Below are 14483 nucleotides of genomic sequence, written 5' to 3' on the forward strand. Positions count from 1 at the left end.
AGGAATACTCCACTTTCAGATGGTGGGAGAAAACTATACAGCTGACCACTGAACAATGCAGAAGTTAGGGGCAACCCTCATGCAGTCAAAAATCCATATATAACTTTTGACTCCTGGGTGGCTCAGTTGATTTAACCTCTGACTATTGGTTTCAGCTCAGGTCATGATCCAAGGGTCGTGGGATCCAGCCCCACATCAGGCTCTGTGCTGAACATGGAATCTGCTTGAAATTTTCTCTCTCTCTCTCTCCCTCTCTCTCTCTCTCTCTCTCTCTCTCCCCCTCTCCCTCACTAGTGCTGTCTCTGTCTCAAAAAAAAAAAAAAAAAAAAAGTAAGTGCTAATAGCCCACTGTTGACCAGAAGCCTTACCAATAACATAAATAGTTGATTAACACATATTTTTTATGCTATCATATACTGTATTCTTACAATAAAGTAAGTTAGGGAAAAGTAAATGTAGATAATTATAAGAAAAAGAAAATACATTTACAGTACCATATGTATAAAAAAAAATCCACGTATACGTGAACTCATGAGGTTTAAACCCATGTTGTTAAAGGGTCAACCACATTTGGGAACTCTCTGTACCTCCCCACCCCTTTTTCTGTAACCCTAAAAGGAACTAAAATATTATAAAATAATATCATGATGTGGGAAGATGAAGGTTAAAACATTCTAAGATCCTTGTACTGTTTGGAAGAAAGAGATGTTGATTATCTCTAGACTTTGAATCAAATAATGCATGTTAAAAATTTAATGGAACATAAGATGAAATAAAAACAAATTTCTTTCTTACAAAGCAAATCTATAATTTTTTTAAGTGTGGTGGCTTACCTGAGATTCCAGAACCTCCAGCTTGCGTTTCCTTGCATGAAGAGCTTTACTTGGAAAAGCCCAATAATAATTAGACGTTCCAATCCTCTCACAGTCAACCATACCGTCATCAACTAAGCTTTGAAGGACTTCTTTTACTGACATAGCAGCTAAAAGAGAGAATTTTTAAAGACTACATTAAGACACATCCTATACAATTAAAAGGCTAAAAACTAGGAAAATACCTGCAATAAATATTACAGAAGGAGTACTTAACAAAGGAGCTTTTAAAAATAAAAATAAAATACTACAATGGAAAAACAGAAGTACATCAATGAACAAAAACAAAATATACACAGTCAATAAACAAAAATGTTTAACCCCACTAATAACTGAAGAAAGCAAAATAAAGCAATGACATATGATTTCTTGACTACAATATCATAAAAGATTTAGGGTAATGAGTACCCTCATCATGGGTAGAGAATATGACAATATATATTGAAAACCTTAGATTTATGCATACCTTTTATGTAGAAATTCCACTATTTTAAATTCAGCCAAAGAAAATGACAGACAAGCATAAGGATGCTTGTGAAAGCACTGTTTTCAATAGCAAAAAACTGGAAACCAATCCAATAACTGGACTTGTAATATTGTGGGGCGCCTGAGTGGCATAGTCGATTAAGCGTCTGACTCTTGATTTCGGCTCAAGTCATGATCTCACGGTTTGTGAGTTTGAGCCCTGCATTGGGCTCTGTGCTAAACTGCAGAGCCTCCTTGGGATTTTATCTCCCTCTCTCTCGGCCCCTCCTCCACTTGCTGTCTCTCTCTCTCAAAATAAATAAAAACAACTTAAAAAAAAAGCATTTATTGTGACAGGATACTATACAATCATTAAATTTATGTTATAAAATATTTAATGGCATGGATATATATATATACATTCAAAATGTGTATAAAATATAAAAAAATAAAGTTAAAATATGCACTAATATGACAGAAGTTATCTTTAAGAGGCAATTTTTATTTCCTCTTTTTGTTCATTTTTCTTATTTTTTCCAACAATGAACATGTTTTGCCTTCTTTGCTAAGAAAACTAACAAAAGAAAAAAAACTTGTGAAAAATTAAACAATAAAACAATAAACTGAATATTACGGTTAAGGGTAAGATAAAAAATCAGAAAGAAGTTTTCAAAAGTAGCATATAAAAATGTAAAGTCAAATATGACTTTATTTGAAATTCATGAACAATTCTTACTTTCTATTAAGTAAAACTGTACTGAGAAGTTATCCATATTTTTATGTCCACTTTAATTTTTTCTACAGATTCCTAAACATAATAAAATCTATTAGAAAACTAAAGATTTAATAAATTTAAAAAAAAATCGACACCGAATGTGCAAAACATTCAACCTCACTCGTAAAGAAATACGAAGTGAAATGAAATGTCAACGATTCTAAAAATGAAAACACAATTCTGAGAAATGAATGTGAATATAATTTGGAATAGCCTTTCCTGAAGGCACTTTGAGAATATGTATTAAATGTCTAAAACTACACAAGTCTCTATTTCCACTCTATTTCTAGGAGCATTTCCTAATGAAGTGATAGGAGATGTGGGGGGAAAAAAAAAGTATGGGTAAGGAGAGAAAGGGATGAATAGGTGGAGCACATTGAGATTTTAGGGCAGTAATAAAATCCTCTGCATGACACGATAATGATGGATCCGTGTCATTATACACTTGTCCAAACTCACAGAATGCAATGCAAACCATGGACTTTGGGGGATTAGGATGTGTCAGCTGTAACAAACGGACCACTGATGAGTGATGCTGACAGCAGGAGAAGCTTTACATGTGGGGGAGCAGGAAGCATATGGGATATCTCTGTACCTTCCACTCAATTCTGCTATGACCCTAAAACTGCCCTAAAAAATCATGTTTTTAGAAAAAAATTCATAGATAGTATGTTACACATTAATTTTAGCAGCAAAGTTTGTGAACAACCTAGGTGTTCAACAAAAGGTAACAAGCTAAGCAAATTAGGGTATAGTGGGTGGTCACAGAATGAAACATTAGGAGATGCAGATGTTGTGCATCTTTTTTTTTTTAAGTTTATTTATTTTGAAAGACAGAGGAAAAAAGGGAATCTGGGGCTGACAACACAGAGCCCCACGAGGGGCTCAATCCCATGCACTGTGAGATCATGACCTGAACAGAAATCAAGAGTCAGCCACTTAACCAACTGAACCACCCAGACAACCCACATCATTCTTTAAGCAAATGACATAATGAAATATAGATGACATAATGTTATATGAAAAATGCATGAACACAAAACTGCATATACAGGACAGTTCCCTCAAAAAAAAAAAAAAAAAAAAAAAAAGACAGATACATACATACATACACAAATAGAACCAAAGAATAAGACACCAAAATACACCAAAATGTTAACAGTGGTGATCCCAGAATAGAGGGCTTATGAACAATTTTTACTTATAAACATGTATAGCTTATACAATGAATATAAGATTTAAATACATATATATATATACATATATATGTGTGTATGTCTATACACACACACACACACACACACACACACACACACACACACACACCATATACAGGGGGTTTAACAGTGACCCTTCAAAAGATAACCCCCAAATCCTGTGAATGTGACCTGATTTGGAAAAAGGGTCTGTGTAGATGTAGTTAAGGATCATAGATGAAATCATCCATGTTTTAGGGTGGTATGGCCCAAATCCAATGACATATGTCCTTATAAGAGATAGAAATGGAGAAAATAAAGGGGAAGTCTACGTAAAAACAGAGGCAGAGATTAGAACAATGTGTCTATAAGCCAAGTACTGCTGACAGCCATCAGAAGCCAGGAGAGAAGCAGGAGACAGATTCTCCTTCAGAACCTCCAGAAGGAACCAACCCTACCAATACCCTGATTTTAGACTTCTGGCTTCCAAACTTTGAAAGAATAAATTCTACTGTGTTAAGCTACCAAGTTTGTGGTAATTTGTTACAAAAGCTTAGAAAACCACTACACCATGTAAAGATATGAAGTCACATTTAACAAATACAAGAACATAAATGAAATGTTCACTTCTCTTGAAGTAAATATACCTATAAATAAATAAATGTGTGCATGCATGTGTGTATAGGTATGCGTGCGTATTCCATTTTAATTTTCCTAAAGCAGATACTCCAAACACAAGAATCATGGCCACAGCCCAAAGACATCATGTAAGGACTTTTATAAACATTCTTCACCTGTAGAAATTTATGTTTTCATAAAGTGAAAGACTTACAGAAAAGATGGCCAATGTATCACAAAATGTCTCCGCACATCTTTGATACTCACTAATGCCTTTTTCTTTGGGAGCAATCTTCTCCATGTCTTTTAATTGAAACACATCTTTCTGTTTAAAAGAGTTTAAAAAAAGATGAAAAACATATATTTATTTTCTACCATATATTCATATTTACCATAACTATATTAATAAAACTTTGTACTAAAAGTTGTGTCTGGTAATGAACAGTGTGACAGAATCAAGCATTTTAGAGCTAGAACAAACTGCAATTGTCTTGTTTGATACCTTCAACAGAATTTAAAAAGGGACAAATTTTGCATGAACATTCAATTCTTTAAAGTAACTGAAGATCAGAATGTAAAGAATATCTTCCCATCGAGGTATAAAGACTACTTACAATGAGTCATTTAACATGAAATAATCACCTTCTCTGACACTGTGATTTTAAGAAAACAGTGATTTGCTTAGCATGCACGTACGTCACAGATTTAGCAGTTTTAACTAAAAGTAAAACAGACAACTGACGGGCGTCTACTTGAGATTCTCTCTTTCCCTCTGCCCCTCTCCCCAGCTTGCATGCGTGCACGCTCCCTCTCAAAAAAAAACAAAGAAAACAAAAAAAACTCAGTGACTAGTGAACTTCTGGAAGCTGCTCACACTCATTAATATGCTGTTATTAATTGAAGGCAGGGCTGAAAAATTTTCAATCTGAAACAGCCAATTTTGATACTGAGAAAATGAACAATATCATAAAGGACAAAATAATCACCCTCACCACTCTCCCCAGCCTTCCACAGCCTAGTAAGAATTAAATCTACTTTTCTTGCTGAGACCACAGGAAAAATATTTTAACTGTGTACAAGTCATAATCCTCACATACAAATTTCATCAATTTATCTTTCTAATCATCATCATTAATATGATACTCTTCTGAATTGCCAATGACTTTTAGTAAGTCATTGAAGGGAGGTAACATTAGTAAAATTACACTTAGAAGGCAGTTTGTAAAATAAAGGTTCCCAGAGTGTTTTGCTTGTTTTACTGAGAATCTGAATTATCAAAATGAAAATGTCCTTACTAATTTCATATTCTATTTTGCCATTTTCTCTTATCTTCTTCACATCTGTATATAATGAAAGTAGCCAGTAGAATGTGGTCAGACTAGACTTTGAAGGTCCTATCAAGTATTAGGCTAAGACATAGGAAATTAGTGTTTTTTGTAGGTCTAAGATTTGGACTTGAACTGGAAGAAGAAAAAAAAAAAAGCTACTGTTGAGCAACATGGTAAAAAAACCAGCTTCTAGAGCCAGGTGCCTGGATTTAAATCCTGGCTCTACCACTTAGGACCTGAAACTTCAAACATATTTCCCGTTAGTGGCAGGCACAAATATCTGGAATAAATTAAGGAGGCCTAGGATATGTAACATGATAGTCAGATTTATAAATGCAAAGAGGCAGCATTTAACACTGCCTAAAATCTAAAAATCAGATGATCCTCCCTGGATTTGAATCCCAGTGGTACTACCACTTTAATTTTTTGAGATCCAGGGCTGGTACCTTAGGCTGTGTCTCAGATGTCCTCATCTGTAGAATGAGGATCATAACAGTCCTGATAGCAAAGGATTAAAAAGGAAGGAATCAGATAACCTACACCAAGTGCTGAGAGCAATGATTGGCACCTAGGAAGCACTCAGTTGATGTCAACAATTATCACTATTATTCCCAGGCAGAAAGGGGACACAATCAAATATATGCTTCAGAAAGATCATTTGGTGCCAGTGTGGTGTAGTAGGAGTTTGGACAGAAGTGAACATTGGGGTAGAGTTCTTTCATACTCCATAGCTTCACAGAAACTAAAAATGTTTGCATAATTTTATCCACTATTCAGGAAATTGATTAGCACTGATATTTAATAAAAAAAGGTACAGTTAACACTGAATGACATATACTTAAGGAGAAAATTACATAAAATACTAAAAATCTTAGAGAAAACAACTCACCGTCTCAAAAAATATTTCCATCATGCGGGCTCTCTTCTCCTCTGCACTCAGTCCCTTTTTCTTTGACTAAAGCACAAAAGTAAAAAAGTAGACACTGCATTAAAAAAACAAAAAACAAACAAAAAAACACTGCATTCTAAAACAACTTGATCTGAAACATCATCTGAAATGTTATGGTCTTATCTGCCAATGAGTTTGATAACTCTCAGAGCCAGGCCTCAAGACCCATTTAAACTACTATATGCCAAGCCCTGTGGTAGGTGCTGCCAGTAAACTAACAAGTGTGATTGTGACAGAGCCTGGCAGTTTATAGAAATTCGATATTTATCAAATGATCCAATGATAAGTCCCTGTATTTACCTTCAAAGGACTTATAATCTCTCAAAGAAAATAGATGTAACTAATAAATGATGGAAGTACATTCACAAATTGCTACCAAGTACAGAATTGGGGAGGGTTGAGGGCTATCTAGGAAGGCTAGAGATGAAAAGGATTCTGGCAAGTTGAGAAATGGTGAGGTGTCCTGGGCAGACCACACAGAGCCATGATGTGATGGAAGTACGTGGAATGCATCAGAAAGCCAAGCACTCAGGGATGATTACTGCGTAGTGCATGTAGAGGGAGTGGCAGAGAAGGTGAGAAAGGTTGTCGGGGGCCAGATCACGGAAGGCTGACTGTCCAGCCAAAGAGAATGTATGTTATTCTTTCTAGACAATGAGAAGCTACTGGGTGAATTTCTAAAGCAGAAGAGTGACAAGATTAGAGTTATGTTTTAGTAAGATGGCATATAGAAGCATTGTGGAGGATAGGCTGGTGGAAGAAAAAAACCTATCCAAGTAGAAGACGGAAGCCTACTGAAGGTTTCTACTATTCTGTAACTATAGTTTAGCCAATTTAAAATTAAGATAATTAACATGTAACTAAAATGTCTGTTGATAATTCAATTTTATAATATATTGTATTTAGAACATATAAAGCTGAAATCCAAATTTTTTTAAAAAGCCAAATTCCCTCAATGCAAAGATTCACAGAAAATAACAAAAGAGAGAATCATGTCTAATACAGAATACCACACTAATGTTTTTTAAGTCACCTGAATCTTTCTCAAAAATCACTCAGGATTATGAGGCAACATAAACTGTTTAGTAAGAAGTTTAAAACACTTTACACCACTTTAAAAAAGCAGACATTAAAAACAAACAAAGACTGAGTCTTTGCAACTAAATACTCCATTGGAAAATGAAAGCCTATAATAGACAGGGACAGGGATTTGAAATTGCCATCCTGAATACAAACCAGAGTCCATAAGTCTTTATTCTACTTGCAGAACCTAGAAACCCACTAACTGATTTTCACAGCAATAAAATTATCAGGTGTTCCTGGATGAACTGCATAGATAAAATAAGTAGGATTAATGTTGATATTTCTCTTTTTTCTCTGTCTACTCTTGAACACTATAGTTCCCCCTAGGTTCTCTATTGATCCCCTCATCTCCTCACACTTTCCTTTGATCTTATCTGCTTTTATGGTTTTAACAAACACTTATGCTGAATCCCCCAATCGTAAATCGGTCTCTGAAGTATGCTCCTGAGCTACAATCTCATGTATCTACCTGCCTACTGGACAGACTTCAAACTCAGAGGGTTTCAACTGAACTCTTCTTCTCCCACATCTACTCCCCAAACCTGCTGTTCCAGGTCTTGAGCTCAGTTAGATACCACCTTGTCACCTAAGCCAGAGGCCTGGCAGTCATCCCAGGTTCCTTCATCCCTCTTACTCTACATCAGACCAATCACCAAGTTCTGCCAAGTTTAGTGCTTAACTATTCCTCAAATCTATCCAGTCTGCTCCATCCCTATAACCTCCACCTCAATTCAGGCCTTCATTATGTGTGCTGTCTCCTGCAACATTCCTGCAGGCCCCCTCGCCACACTTTGTCTCACCCTCTAAGTCCACATTCCACACTGCCAAGAAGCAAATCTAACTATGCCTCTCCTTGCTTTTTCAGTGTTTCCGAACCATCCAGAAGTATCCAATCATTCTACAAGGCCCTTTATCACCTGACCCCAATCTACCTCTCACAGATACCACTCCCCACATCAAATTTGACCATACCATGGAGAGGTAAGCCACTTGAGCTGTAATACAAAAATCAGATGGTCCCTGACTTACTATGGTTCCACTTTTTCAACTTTACCATAGTGTGAAAGTGATACACATTCAATAGAAACCATACTTCAAATTTTGAATCTGAATCTTTTCCCAGGCTAGTGATAGGAAGTACAATACTCTCATGAGGCTGGGCAGCCACACGACCATGACGGTACACAACCAATACACTTACAATCATTCTGTTTTTCACTTTCAGTACACTTTTCAATAAATTACATGAGATATTTAATACTTTACTATAAAATAGGCTTTGTCTTAGATGCTTTTGCCCAGCTATAGGCTAATGTAGAAGTGTTCTGAGCATGTTTAAGGTAGGCTAGGCTAAGCTATGATGCTCCATAGGTTAGGTGTATTAAATGCATTTTTGACTTAATGATATTTTCAAATTACAGTGGGTTTATCAGGGTGTAACTCCATTGTGAGTTGAGGAAGATCTGTACTTGTAATTCTCCACTCGCTGCATGCTCCTTCCCATTTTTATGTCTTTCACAAAATGTTCTAAAACACCTGTTCCTCTCTCCTATTCGAAACTCCAAAAAAAATCTCCTAAGGCTTAGTTTAAGCATTCTGTAAAAGAGCTTCCCCTGAGCTAACAGGACAGGCTGAGTGTCATCCCATGTGTTCCCAGAACACAACTTTATCAAATCAATTTGTATACTTGTCTTTCTCAGCAGACTGAAAACTTCAGAACATGCATTGCCCTTGCCTTCCTAGAGCTTAGTGCTAGGTTAGAGCAGACACACAGGCCATCCCTTGACTTCAGGCCCATGTATCCACAGCCCCGACTCTAAACTTTGAGACTGTTCAGGCTCCCAAACCCTTCAACATCCTCTGCACTCCCATATATGACACAGGGTAAATTAATAATAAAGAATTCTGTGCTAACCATTTATGGCCTTTCCTGGAGAGATAAATCACAGAAATCTCAGGTGGGCAAGCTCCAAAAAACCATATAGATCTATTTGCTAAACCTGGAGTCAACAGCTGGCATTCAATACTGCTTTAATTAGCCTCCCTTCACACTGGCCTCAGCAGTATCAAAACAACCAAGCATGAAATCCACACCCAGTTAGAAGGCTCTTTTGGTTCATTTTTTCTAGTCCAATGGGTTTCAAACTGCCATTAGAAGTATCTCAGGAGCTTTTCAAAAATACTGATACCAAGGCACATGCCATATGAACTGAATCAGAATCTCTGAGACCAGACCTTGGTCTGGGCATGCATATCTTACAAAGCCTCTCAGGTGCTTTAACTCCCCAGGGTTGAGAACACTGCTCTTCTCACCCCAGAATCTAGCGACAGGTCAGGGGTACTGGGTGGCAGCGAGGATCCCTTTAGGACTAGTCTGTAGCTACATCAGTGGAAAACAGATCCAAAGCTTTAAATGGGTCCTAACATTTTGGTATTATTAAACAGCTCCTTGGAGAGACTCATGGACTCCACAACAATCTGCCCACCAGAAGCAGACAATTGAGGAGAGTCTAGTGTCCTGGAGGCACACAGTTTTAGGAAAGTTCATATCAGTTCAGAAGCTATGAAAGTTACTCAAGAAATATGGATGAGCTGTATTATCCATTAACATTGTTTTCAGGCTAATTTACTCATCAGTCTCTTTTATGACTAGAAATAGTTTTTATTATTAACCACAGTAGGAGAGTATCATGGCCAGAATGAAAATAACTAACGTAAAAGGATACCATACTAATTCATATCTAGAAATTTCTCCAAAAAAAATCAACAAGGGCTTACTTAATAGTTAACATTAAAGAAAATATGCTGACAACATAAGTTAGAGATATATTCAAATTAGTATATATATATATATAGGTATAGATATCTATATATTCAAATAAAGATATATTGAATGTATATATTCAAATATGTATATATATTCAAATTAGTAAGTAAGGGGACTCAAGACTTGACCTGAGGACAACAAAGCTTCCTGGTCAACTAACATATAGCTATCCCCACTTTTCAGAAGACTTACATTAGTACCTATTTTCACTAACCAAAAGAAATCCTAAGAGCATTTTCACTTGTACGGAAAAAAGACAAAAAGTGAAGAACCAGTGTTCAGCGTTTGGTTTAGGAATGGCTCCACCAAGCTCCTTCCCTGGGAACTACATTCAGCATCTCAAGCATAAGCCACCACAGTTTTGAACTGTGTCTATGAGTAGCTGCACTGGCAAGATGTATCCTAGGGTATGTGAAAAGCCTAAGAGAGAGAAAAAAATTCTTTAAAGTTTTAAAAAATTAAAAAAGAGAAAAGCCTAAGAGGGTTTTTTTTTTTTTTTAGGTCTCAGAAATGCTCAAAGATTTTTTTTTTCCCAGGCGCCTGGGTGGCTCAGTCGGTTAAGCGGCCGACTTCGGCTCAGGTCATGATCTCGCTGTCCGTGAGTTCGAGCCCTGCGTCAGGCTCTGGGCTGACAGCTCAGAGCCTGGAGCCTGTTTCAGAGTCTGTGTCTCCCTCTCTCTGACCCTCCCCTGTTCATGCTCTGTCTCTCCCTGTCTCAAAAATAAATAAAACGTTAAAAAAAATTTAAAAGAAAATATTTTTTTTCCATATAAATTAATTGCTGCTGCTGCTTCCCCTTACATCATTTCAGATGACAAAAGGCTTCATAGGAACACTACTCTTTCAAAGAGGGGGGGAAACCTGTATTTTAAACCACTTAAAAAGCCATACATCGGGGCGCCTGGGTGGCTCGTCGGTTGAGCGTCCGACTTCGGCTCAGGTCATGATCTCACAGTCTGTGAGTTCGAGCCCCGCATCGGGCTCTGTGCTGACAGCTCAGAGCCTGGAGCCTGCTTCCGATTCTGTGTCTTCCTCTCTCTCTGGCCCTCCCCTGCTCATGTTCTGTCTCTCTCTGTCGCAAAAATAAATAAAAACATTAAAAAAAAAAAAAAAAAAAAAGCCATACATCTAAGGAACCTTCTCCAATTAGGAGTTACAGATTCCCCAAATCAGCTCTGTTTACCAATTACAATACAACTTTGAAAAATTAAAAGTAGATGATATCTGTTGCCCTCAGAAGTGGCAGAGTACGTTACATTTCTCCAATTCCAAATATATGCCTCTACTTGTTTACCCACCAAGCCCAACCGAATCAAAACAAACTGGGATTAATCCACCATCAGGAAAGGGAACAAAACTGTCTTTGATCAACATAACACTAAACGTACTTCCTCAGCATACATTTAAAAAATAGGATGTATCTCCAAGTTTTATTCTATTTCATGTTTCTCCATTATCAGAGGTAAGCATCTGGAAATAGTTAACAGCATTATTACCATTTAGAATCAGAAGGTGATTCGTATGTAAGGAGACATTAGGTAAAAGGATAAAGTTAATGCATTTGTGCTGCATAGTTCTCAATGGTCAGTTGTGTTAGGCCAGTAACACTACTGAGAAATACACTACCACACAGCATGGGTAACAGATTGAAGTGTGCTCCTGTTTGGCTTCTGAGATCGTTTTATGCCCAGGTGGCTGCGTTGTTAGTTTAACCACAAAGAAGCCGTTATCAGTTGTAATTACATCTGGACAAGTATCTTCAAATAAGTACCATACAACCTAGATCCTTGCCCAGCAAAATAACGGCCACTTAACTAAATTAAGATATTAAAATCTTAGATTCATTTAATTAGATGTTGATTCTCTGCCAACAGAGGCAGAAAAAAAATGACATGAAACTGAAGTTTATGGAAATGATTTGATGAGGGGCTTCTGGGTGGCTCAGTCGGTTGGGCCTCCAGCTCTTAATTTCGGCTCAGGTCATGATCCGAGGGTCTTAGGATCAGGGCCCGCCACCGGCCCTGAGCTGAGCATGGAGCCTACTTGGGATTCTCGCTGTCTTTCCCTCACTCTAACCCTCTCCCCCGCTTGCGCTCTCTCTCTCAAATTAAAAAAAAAAAAAATTTTTTTTTTTAATAATTGGACGAGCTAAAAGACATTAAATTCACAAAGATACAAGCACGTCTTGGAATCTTACCAGGACTTAACGTACCATGGTATGCAGGGAAGGCTAACTCAGCGCAGTGCTTCCCTAATAAACGGACTAACGCCTTACCAACCAGCAGTTCAGAAAACAAAAGGACATCGATTCCAGCCCTTTGGTAAAAGAACAACGGATTTTCAAAGAAATCTTACTGGCATAAAGTGAAGATTCGTTACTTCTGAAACCGTGAGCCACTCAGAAACGTGCTCTACAAACCATGATACATAGCACTCGTCTAGGACCCAAGATGCCGGCTCGCTCGCACCTTTCCCGGTTCTTCCTAAGAGGCTGCACCTTTGGCAGCAGAATCCGGGGAGCCTGGTGCAATGGTTCTGAAGCGACTCGTGCTCTGGACAGGTCGCTAAGTTTGTGAGACACTCGGGTCACGTTCGCGAAAGCCTCCGGATTTTAACCTAACCCGCTTTGGAAGGCTCTGGGGACAGCGCGGGGCGCGCAAGGGCGGGAAGGCGGCGGACGCCCCGCGGCGTAAGGGTAGCAGGCCCGGGGCCACGCCTCAGCCTCTGGGCTCCGGCCGCGTCGACCTGGCGGCCCCTCCATGGGAGCCAAGCCCCCGAAGCCCCGCCGGGGCCTCAAGCTGCCGAGGAGCTCCGCCGCCTCGAGAGTGGGAGGGAAGGAGCGGGACCCTGGAGCTCGGCCTCAGTTCTTACCATAGCGGATCTTCCGAAGGCTGGGCCTGCGCGAAGCGAGGGGCGGGGCGGGACTAGACGGGTTTGATTTTGGCGCGGACACCGCCAGGGGGCGGAGCAGCGACCAGGAAGAGGTGGGACGGGGGCCGACCTCCGCTCCAACGGTGTGCGGCGACCCCTGGCGGCTCGGCGGAGCGGCCGGCCGGAGAGGGGCGGGGTCGGCCAGGATGCTGCTTGGGCTGGTCTCTCCGCGCTCCTGCCTCTGCTCTCATGATGTAGAATGTGACTCCTTTTTTTAGAAAGTCTTAAGCCCTCACTTTAGGGCACATTTTCCTCGCGCTGCAGAAACCCGGCCTAAAGTTGGCCTTAAAAAATAGAGGCGGTTTGGCTGTCGAGGAAGGAAGAGCTGCCCCCATCCACCCGGATTTGCCCAGCCTGAGGCGGACTTTGTTCTCTCCTAATTTTACCCCTCTTCGTTGCAGCTCTCTTCAGTGTTTTCCCAGTTCTTAAATATCGCTTTGTGTTGTCTGTTTTCCCCTTAGGTTTATTTGTTTTAAATAAACAAAATAATGAGCTTCAAATGAGAGCTGTGGAAAAGCTGCTACCTCACGACCTGAAAATACATGAATATTCAGGTCCGAAGCTCTGGTGTGTAAGCCTAAAGGCGCTACAAAATTAACTCAGACTTATCAGTTATTTTGAAAATTATTGTACTTTATTTTGAACCATTTTAAAGTACAGTAATTTTACCGAAAACATAGAGTGGCATCTAAAGTGAGAATTTTTATCTCTTATTGCTTCTTTAAGAAACAGAAGCAAAGACGGGGCACGGGGGGGGGGGGGCTCAGTCGGTTGAGCTTTGGGCTCAGGTCATGATGTCGCAGCTCCTGAGTTCGAGCCCTACGTCGGGCTCTGTGCTGACAGCTCAGAGCCTGGAGCCTGCTTCGGATTCTGTGTCTCCCTCTCTCTCTGCCCCTAACCCACTCGCATTCTGTCTCTGTCTCTCTCAAAAATAAATAAACAGGGGCGCCTGGGTGGCTCAGTTGGTTGAGCGACCGACTTTGGCTCAGGTCACCATCTCGTGGTTTGTGAGTTCAAGCCCCTCATCAGCCTCTGTGCTAACAGCTCAGATCCTGAAGCCTGATTCAGATTCTGTGTCTTCCCCTCTCTCTGCCCCTCCCCTGCTCACGCTCAGTCTCTCTCTCTCCCAATAATAAATAAACGTTAAAAAATTTAAAAAAAAATAGGGGTGCCTGGGTGGCTCAGTCGGTCAAGCGGCCGACTTCAGCCCAGGTCATGATCTCGCAGCCTGTGAGTTCGAGCCCCGTGTCGGGCTCTGTGCTGACAGCTCAGAGCCTGGAGCCTGTTTCGGATTCTGTGTCTCCCTCTCTCTCTGACCCTCCCCCTTTCATGCTTTGTCTCTCTCTGTCTCAAAAATAAATAAACGTTAAAAAAAAATTAAAAAATTTTTTTTAAATAATAAATATTAATTTTTATTTATTTTTTTTTTTTTTAAGAAA

General features: G+C 39.4%; 1 protein-coding gene across 2 annotated transcripts in view; it reads right to left on the reverse strand.

Moving 5' to 3' along the window:
• Nucleotides 1–13146, reverse strand: part of MND1 (meiotic nuclear divisions 1) — a 65694-nt gene extending 52548 nt beyond the window's left edge. Inside the window, exons 1-4 of one of the 2 annotated variants that reach the window (XM_045465307.1) lie at nucleotides 12985–13146; nucleotides 6144–6209; nucleotides 4194–4251; nucleotides 834–982 (exon numbers count right to left, since the gene is read on the reverse strand). In XM_045465307.1, coding sequence (XP_045321263.1) covers nucleotides 834–982; nucleotides 4194–4251; nucleotides 6144–6209; nucleotides 12985–12987 — 276 coding nt within the window. In that variant the 5' untranslated portion in view covers nucleotides 12988–13146. Of the gene's footprint in view, nucleotides 1–833; nucleotides 983–4193; nucleotides 4252–6143; nucleotides 6210–12581; nucleotides 12603–12984 lie in introns of those variants that run through there. The other variant, XM_045465315.1, reaches the window with a different exon arrangement.
• Between the last annotated feature and the right edge of the window lie 1337 nt (nucleotides 13147–14483).

The sequence above is a fragment of the Leopardus geoffroyi genome, chromosome B1, assembly GCF_018350155.1.
Source record: "Leopardus geoffroyi isolate Oge1 chromosome B1, O.geoffroyi_Oge1_pat1.0, whole genome shotgun sequence".
Lineage (NCBI taxonomy): Eukaryota > Metazoa > Chordata > Mammalia > Carnivora > Felidae > Leopardus > Leopardus geoffroyi.